The 9,635-nt window shown below is 30.7% G+C and overlaps 1 protein-coding gene across 1 annotated transcript in view; it reads left to right on the top strand.

Annotated features, from left to right (window-relative positions):
* Positions 1-9,635, top strand: part of LOC111630385 (histone-lysine N-methyltransferase SETD1-like) — a 135,995-nt gene that overhangs the window by 52,325 nt on the left and 74,035 nt on the right. Inside the window, exon 6 of the mRNA XM_023374476.1 lies at positions 5,263-7,490. Coding sequence (XP_023230244.1) covers positions 5,263-7,490 — 2,228 coding nt within the window. The remainder of the gene's footprint in view (positions 1-5,262; positions 7,491-9,635) is intronic.

Genomic DNA, 9,635 nt, shown 5'->3' on the forward strand with positions numbered 1-9,635 from the left:
GTATATTAGTATATCCCATGTAATTAGTATATTAGTATATCGCTATTAACCAACTTCGCGTTGAATTTTCATCGATGTTAAGCCTAACAAATTTTTTAAAAATAATAATCGTCGCTATTGTATCGTTAAAAATTATTTTTAAATTATTTTATTGCTCACAAAACAAACAACCACTCATAATTAGAAAATTAAGTCTCGTTTAAATACTGGCCACCCTTCAATGGTCGAGCCATGTTGCCAGCTAAAACATGCAAAAATTTAACAAAAATAATCGTCGCTATTGTATCGTTAAAAATTATTTTTAAGTTATTTTATTGCTCACAAAACAAACAACCAATCATAATTAGAAAATTAAGTCTCGTTTAAATACTGGCCACCCTTCAACAGTCGAGACAGTGTTGCCAGCTAAAACACACAAAAATTTAACAAAAATAATATTCAAGTAGCCAAGACGTAGCCAAATATTGTAGTGCCACATCTCTAGCGGACATTTGAATGTTGCCGACTAGAACGGTCAGTTAACCGATGTGACGGTTAATTAATCGGGGGTCGGATAATCCATGCTCTACTGTATATGAAAGAATGAAGAGTCATTCTAAAGGTTAACTGACTCTCACAGTGAATAATGAAAACAAATGAGAAGCTGAAAAGCAATTTTTATTCACTTAGTGAAATTGGTTCACACTACAAAACATGGGAAGTAAAAATTTTCAATATGTCTAATAGCAGAACAATTTGCTAAACAGGAAAATTCATTGTGAATAGCATTACTTGTTACATATTATTTGCTCTTTTTGCATTTGTTGGTGATTTGCTGTCATTGGACTAATCTGAAGTGAACACACAATTCACTTTTTCACTTTGTTTTTTAATAATTACTTTACATTTTTTTAAAGTAAATAATGCATAAGAAAGGAAAAAGTACTACATGGTACTGAAAATGATGTATAAGTGTGAAATTGTATAAATGGAAAACATATATCTGAAGAGTTTTATAATCAAGAAAGAACCATGCAGAAAATATCTAGTGTATCATTGCAAAATGTACAACTGAGAAATGTGTAAACAGGGTTTGACTGTAATAAAATTTTGCTCTTTATATCTGGTAACATAATTAAGATTATATAGTCAGAATTCCAATTTCTGCTAAATAACTACTAGCAAGTAGTAACTAAGATGGATAATTTCTAATTGTATTGTAGTTCTCAATCAAATATGGTATTATATAAAAATGATTTTAATATAGTTCAGCCAACTTAGGTCACCCACCATTGATATTTTGCCAACTCTCTATTAATAAACATAATTAATTGTTAAAGATTAAATAATTAACAGAATAAATTTATTGAATCTTCTGTTAGGATTAAGAAACAACCATGCAGAATTTTTATAGGGTTAATTTGGAATTTAAATTTGAAAAAATGTTTGGGGTGTCAAGCATGGAATGAAAAAAAATGTGGACATAAATCAGAAGTGTTTAATGGAATAAACATTTTGGTTTTAGAATGTCAAAATAAAACATATTTAAGTTATTTGTGAGAAAGTTCAAATGAAATGTTTTAGAGAGTTGCATCATCGATTTTGGTATTGGAAGCAAGAGAACCATTTTTCTTTTGATGAAGTTTTGTAGACATAGGGTATGGTATAGATGGGTGGACATACAGGGTGTCCACAAAGTCTGGGTACATAAGGATTAACACATACTTTTAAAACAAAATAATTTTATTTGATTCTGATATTAATAAATTACATTTTCAATATGATTTCCATCATTTTCAATACATAATTTGATGCGTCTTGCAAAACTCAGGTGAACTCGATTAAATAGGTCTGTATTGCCGTCGATTTCAGCACAGTGACTGGTAATGGTGTCCACAAATTATGGCGCATCAAATTATGTATTGAAAATGATGGAAATCATATTGAAAATGTAATTTATTAATATTAGAATCAAATAAAATTATTTTGTTTTAAAAGTATGTGTTAATCCTTATGTACCCAGACTGTGGACACCCTGTAGATACAAAGAAGTGTTGAACTGCAAATTTTCTGTCTGCAACTAAATAAACATTCATCTTATGTTTTCATCATAATAATGGCTTCACTTTTATTTTTGTTCTTCAAAATCATAACTTATTCAAATTGCTGAAATAGTATAATTGATATGCATTGTGATCTCTACAAAAATGCCTCTTTTAGTTATGTATGTTTGTAGAGATCACAATGCATTTCAATGATATTTTTTGCTTTATTGTTTAATCTGAATCATTTAATTATGTTTTTCTTAAGTTTTGGAACATTATGCTTATAATTAACTAATGTAAACTTGATATAATTAATGTTTACAGTCATGTAATGTTCCAAAATAAAGGAATATGTGAGATTTGTTAAAATATAATTTATAGTTTTCTTTGTCAAAGGATATATGAAAAATTCAAAGCTTATGAAGCTGAACTTTATGAAAATGGAATTTATATGATGATTTTATAATGAATGCTATATGGCAGTTTGTCAGTATGCAATATAATCAATGATACCACTGCTTATAATATTTTTTTAATTGTTAATTGAACTTCTTATTCCATCCTTGTAATAATTACATTTGATATGCTTGCTCTTCATAAATATACAGTAGAACCCCAATTGATTTGTTTATCTGAATCAGTTGGGGTTGTTTGGATAACTTGTTTTTCGGATAACCAATTATGTATGAAAAATATATTAACCTATCTCATGTTGAAATTTTTCTCTGTTGTGTATCACTTTGCGTTGAATTTTCTTCAATGTTAGGCCTAACATAAATTTTTAAAATAATAATCATGGCTATTGTATCATTAAAAATTATTTCTTTATTTTGTACAAACAAAATAAATATATTGAAAAATATAAAAAGAAAAAAATTATATTTTGGAAGTTAATCTAGTATCAAANAAGTTATTAGCTCCTGAATCACCTGTTTTTATTATTATTATTATTATTAGTCTGTATAGTTTTAGTTTAATTTAAATTCTAGAATTTTCCTTCTTTCCAATTTCTGTGTTCCTTTGTCTCGGACTTCCGAGAACTCGCCTCACCCCTAACCCATCAAGGGGTAGCGTTAGAACAAAAGGAGAAGACGAGGCTGGAGGGGAAAAGGAAGAGTTTCTAGAAGCATTCTTAGGCCGGACTCAGAGAGAGACAGACGAGTGGCAACAGGCTCTTGAATGGAAAGTCAAGGAGCGCTGCAGAAGGAGATCATAAGAAGCGGATCGGTAGAAGAATCCGGTCGACGATTATAGAGAAAAAATCCCAAAATGGACCCAAGTTGTTCTAAGAGGAGAACAGACAAGAAAGACAAGCCGAGACAAAGAACGGTGGAGAACCAACTGGAAAATTGGGTATCCTTCTGTCCTTTAATTCTTCTCATTTCCCCTTCTACTTTTTCTATTTTTTGTTTAATTAAGTTAGGTTAAGGTTTACGCGTGCAAATAAATTGTCGGGAGGTAGTTATCAAGAAATTAACTACCGGTCTATTGATATACCTGGTCACTCAAGATTGTAGAACCATTTGAAGGAGAACAGCGGGAATCTGAACCTATTCTGTATATATATTTCAAATTCAGTGCGAAATTAAACTCGTTTAATTGGTAAAACGTGTATTTGTTTACCTGTCCACGTTGAACATTTCACACCAGTACATCACCACATATTTTATTTCACAAAGTAAGTTTTTATTATTTTATTTTTAATTGTATTATTATATCGTGGCTAACGATCGGAATGTAATTGTGATATTAAAAATGCATTTAGAGAAGTCTACGGTTTTTACTGGTTTATCGAATAAACGATACGAATGGACCCTAGATCATCACTGGTGTGCAATTGACTGATTGCCCCTGGATGTCGGCTTCTTACAGAAACACAGCTTCCCTATCATCAAATGTCACGGCACGCCCCTGTTTACCTCTTTTCTTGTTGAAAATTAAGCCAGTAGTACTGAAGAGACTCTGTCTGAATGCAGTGGCAGATGCAAGATACATATTATTAGAGGCCGACGTTTTCAATGTGAAAATGTGTATGTCAGATGTTCGGCACCACCTTCCTGTAAGCCTAGAAGTTTGACAATGGCGTTTGGAATGTCAGTGGCATCATTCTTGACATTCTAAATGCCATTGTCAAACTTCTAGGCTTACAGGAAGGTGGTGCCGAACGTCTGACGTACACGTTTTCTCAAAACTTAGGCTGCAACCTCTCTATTGACATAAAAAATTAATATTTCTTTGTTTGAATTTTAAAATATTTATGACAACAAATACAGTTTATCAGACTATCCACTTATAATTATTTAAGTATTTTTAATTTTTGAGTTAGTCATTTGAGTACTTCTAGATCCACCACTGTGACTGTATATATGAAAATAAATTTGAATACTATGAATACCTCCAATATTGATTAGTGATATTCATAGTACAGTTGATTCATCTTAAAGCAAACACCAATAAAGCAGATTCTCGTGTTAAAGCAAATTTTGCCATTGCCCTCACAAAACACTATTGTCAACATTAATTTTCATATGATAAAGTGGACAAAAATATTACCAGAATTTATTAAATCAAACTGTAAATTAACTTTTTACACAACCCTCAAGAAATAACCCTACTTCCAATTGTGGGTGCTTTTTACAGTTTTTGATGTGAACAATAAAAATTAGTACTATAATAAATGTTCTATTTTGAGTAGAATAAATTTTTTTCCTTGTGGTAAACAAAGATGGGTTTGACCTCCAATTATAAAGCAATTCAAACATTTTTAACTTTTTTATGTATATTGATTTAGGTATGTTGAATTTTTACAGTATATTTTATATGTTGGAATTTGCTACACAAATGCATTACAAGAATGCTATATTTTCATATCATGTTAAATGTTAAATGGTGAAATTGTAAAGAAAGTAATTTTAAATAAACAGATAATACATTGATGCAGAAATTAAAAATTAATAATAAAATTAATGTAATTGTATTTAATAAAATGTATAACACACTGATTAATGCAGTTTATTAAATTTAATTTAAAAAATTTAATATTAATAATTGTGATGTTTAATGGTAAACCTTTTTTGTTTGGAAATAAAAGCAAATAAAAAAAATTAATTTATAAATAAATGTTAGATTGAATTGACTTTGATTTAGTTAATTCAGTTAATTTAATTGAATTCAATAAATTTAATTCTATTTGAATTACAAATTTTTAAAAAATTTTGTTTTATTGTTTAATCTCTAGGAAAGGAGTGTAATCAGTTATATGAAGAAATTGTAAGTAATCGTCCTCGTACTAATTCTGCCAGTGATAATGAAAGATGGCCTGTGGTTCAGAATTGTGATCCAAGAAGAAGAAGTAACTTAACAGAGAGAGAGCGTTTAAATTATAATGAATATGGAAATTCAAAGAGTGAATACATGATGACCCAGAAAGTTGGACATAATGAAATACCTAATCAACATGCTGCTTATAAAGGTGACACTATTACACCTAGCCATTCGGACTATGGATATAATTCTGAAACGACTTATTATAGTGGACATTCAGATAGGAGCTTTTCGGTCCCTTCAGATTATAGTGGTTATCAATCTAACCAATCAAATCAATCTACTCCATTAAGTTATGATAGTGGATTTTCTTATAAACATGGTAGTTATTTAGTGAGTAGTCATATACCTCAGCAACAACCAGGAATGCCAAGCATGACTCATACAAACAGAATTTCTAATTCATCACGATGGGAGAGTGTTCATCAACATCAGAGAACATCATCATCCTTACCTACAACATGGGAACAAAGATCTGTAGTTCAAAGGAATGAAATCAAACAACAGGTTTCCTGGGAAAACAACACTTCATCACCTTCTTGGGACTCTCAAAAATTTAGTCATGGTCGTCAACGTCAGCCAACACAATCCGATTCATCATCATCCAGACATAGTCCCTTAAGAGGAAGTTTAGATTCCAGAATAGAATTGTTATTAAAACAAACTGAGGGTAAAGGTCCTGCATTTTTAGATCTTGGGTCTACTCTTGGTAGCCCTGCATTTGATACAGATTCTTCTACTTCAACAAGGGAGAAAAATCTTATGGGTCCACCTGAAGATTTGACTTTTGCTGAAGAAGCAGCAGCAGCAGCAGCAGCAGCAGCAGCACCTTTACCTTCAGTTGATTCATCTCCTATTCCTCCTCTTCCAGAGAGTGATGATTTACCACCTCCTCCTCCTGAAGAAGAAGAAAATAGTAATGAGATACTATCTACCCCACCATCACCTTTTCTGAATGCATCTGAATATTTCAAATGGGCTCAGATAACTAGAGACATTGACAATGGAAAACTAACATCACTTGAAAATGATGATTTCTTATATGAACCTGAAAGAAATGATGATTCTGACTTAAAATCATCATTGAATTTATTAAAGCTATCAGAAATACAATTTAAACATGTGTCTGAAATTGATAATGAGGATGAAAAGAAAACAACAGATTCTGAACTGAATAATAATGATCATATACAGAATTGCTCCCAAAATGATAAAGAATCTACTCCAGTTAGAGATGAACCTCCAGAGCCTCCGACAGAAGCAAATGAAACAGTTGAGGACAAAAATGAAGATAATGATAATGTCGATGATGATGATGACAGAATGTCTTTATCTTCTCTGAGTAGTGGTGGTGAAAAACTTGAAGTAAATGAAATGCCTCTGCCACAATGTATTTCTCATCAATCTACTCAAGAAAATTTAGTGTACAGACAACCTCCCATTGCTGGTTCAAACTATGTACCAATGTATCCTGTTCCAGAGCATGGCTATGCACCAGGTACTATTAATACAGCATTACCATCAACCAGCATGGCTTCACCATATTTAAATGCAACCTCTTCACATGTTGCACCTCATCCTACTTATATGAATCATCCAATGTATCCAAGTGAACATGTAAAATTAATGGCAAGAATGGGTATTTGGAAACCAGGAATGGGATCAGGTGTTTATGAATCCTATTATGGAAGTTATCCTCCTCCAGGTTACAGAGATTCTATACATTCTAGAAATTATTCAATTCCTCCACCACCATATGCTCCAGGGCAAGATTCTAGAATAGCAGCCATGTCTAGAGGAATGGGACCATATCCTCCTGGATCTAATTTATATATGTATATGCGAGATCAAACTAACTATAATACAGTGCCTACACAGCAAAATTCTATCAGTAACTATTACAGCAATAACTATTGGTCCACCACAGCCATGCATCCACAACAACCATATCATCATCGCCCTTGGCATCAAGAGCAGTCCATCAAAGAAGATCCTCACATGCCTACTGTTCGAGGTGTTTTGAATACTGTTGTATCTGAATTAAAGGAAATAATGAAGAGGGATTTATGTAAAAAAATTGTAGAAAATTCTGCATTTAAAAGTTTTGAACAGTGGTGGGATGAGCAAGAAAGAGAATCCAAGGTAAGATTATTATTTTCTAAAATCATTTTTATTAAAATAATTATAAAGCAATATATTATTATTTTACAGGAAGTAGATAAAAGTTAATAAGAAATTTCAATAAAAATTCTTTTGAACATGCTTTTATAACTTAATTGAAGAAAAATTTTTAAATATTTCTTAAAATTTACTTGCTTCCTATAAAAAATACTATAATTTTGTTTACAGTTATCATGGAATCTAGCTATCAACATTGACAAAATATTATTATTTATGGCTATAATTAATTTTTGATTTACATGATTTTGGATTACAAATTTCTTTTACAAGAGTCTTGTTTTGTTTGGGATTGATTTACACAAATTCATGTTTTTATGGATGATGAATGGTTAGGTTAATTTAACCCATTCCTAGAGCAACGAATATGACTTTTAAATCAGCAAACTATATTTCTCCAGTTTCTGACATTCCAAACATGGAGAACTACCAAATGCTACTCACTGCAGTGAATCCTCTGATTTTATTGCATTTTTCTCAAGTAGTGTACTCAATAAGATATACAGTTAAACCATGTTTATATATTTTCAAGGAAACTGAGAAAAATATCATAGAATTTTGAATTGCTTTCAGAGTGAATGTAGTCAACACATAAGTACTGCATGGCACAAATTAACACTGTACAACTGAATTTGTGCTATACAGTACTTTTGTGACAACTATATTCACTCTGAAATCAATCAAAAGTGGTTTCATGTATTGTACCAGTATGTAAACTGGTACATGGTACAGTTAGTGAAACTAATTGACATTAATTGTCTCCTCTGCCAAAACTCCAGTTACAGTAGAGCATCGATTATCCGACTCAATTGGGGACTCGGGTTGGTCGGATAACTGAAAAAATCAGATAATCGAAAAGAATGAAAAAATTACATTATTAGTATAGTATATTAGTATATCCCATGTAATTAGTATATTAGTATATCGCTATTAATTAACTTTGCGTTGAATTTTCATCGATGTTAAGCCTAACAAATTTTTTAAAAATCAAATCAAAGTTTATTTATAGTATAAGGCTTTCGCCTGTTACAAGGACGTGAATAACTTATACAGGATATATGTCCTCCATCATTAGAAATTTTTTCTATATATATAATAAACATTAGTTATCTAATATGTAATACATTATTTAGTAATTAACACTGCATTTTTTATTCATAAGTTGCTTCGTATAATTATATAATTTAAAAATAATATTGATGTTTGCTTTGTCAAGGAACTTATACATATCCGTTTCATTAGAACAGTTAACTAATCGACCAATATCTGATTGTTGAATGTTACAATTTTCACTGCAATTTTCACAAAGAATATGAAATTTAGATAATGTCTGACTACAGCTTGGGCATTTGGTGTGAGAGTAGTCTATGAATTTATTGTTTAAATTTATCCAGTTTTTGTTTAGTCTTAACTGTATAAAAAATTTTTTAACATTAAATGAGAGATTTGTCAGCATATAACTATTATTTGATGGGTAATTTAAAATTATTTTATACCAGCTTGTATTATTTCGTTTCTGTATGTCATCGATATCTTGGACAATAGAGATTTCCATTACTCTTTGTATTAATAAATTATTTTGCTGTTCACTGTTGTATGACTGATCCATAAATAGACTCATCGAAAATCCGTATGTGTTAAATATCTTCGAGAGATGTACTAACCAATTCCGTTTTAGATCTGTGATCTTTGATATAACACATTCAGTAATTTTGTTGTTAGATCATCAGCGTTTATAATTTTTTGTAGAAATTTTATGTACCTTTTTATTAATATGGTGTTTAATTTATATCTACTTAGTTCCATTCTTAGAGCACTGCCTGGTATATTGTATTCTAATTGGAAAATTTTGCGGATAAAAGTATTTTGTATTTTTTCGAATTCGTTGAATTTACCTGTAGACCAGATAGGAGATGCGTAACACATCGAGTTAATGATAATTGAATTAAAAAGTTGAAAATGGGTTCTCAGATTCTTGATTTTAGCTTTGCAGAATAACACTATCAGATTATTTATTAAATTTTTTGCCTTTGTTATTGAGCTTTTATATTGTTTGTCAAATGATAAATTAGGCGTGAATGTTATTCCCAAGAATTTAACTTCATTAAC

This window comes from Centruroides sculpturatus, unplaced genomic scaffold, assembly GCF_000671375.1.
Source record: "Centruroides sculpturatus isolate CEXI.00-Female unplaced genomic scaffold, Cexi_2.0 scaffold509, whole genome shotgun sequence".
Taxonomy (NCBI): Eukaryota; Metazoa; Arthropoda; class Arachnida; order Scorpiones; family Buthidae; genus Centruroides; species Centruroides sculpturatus.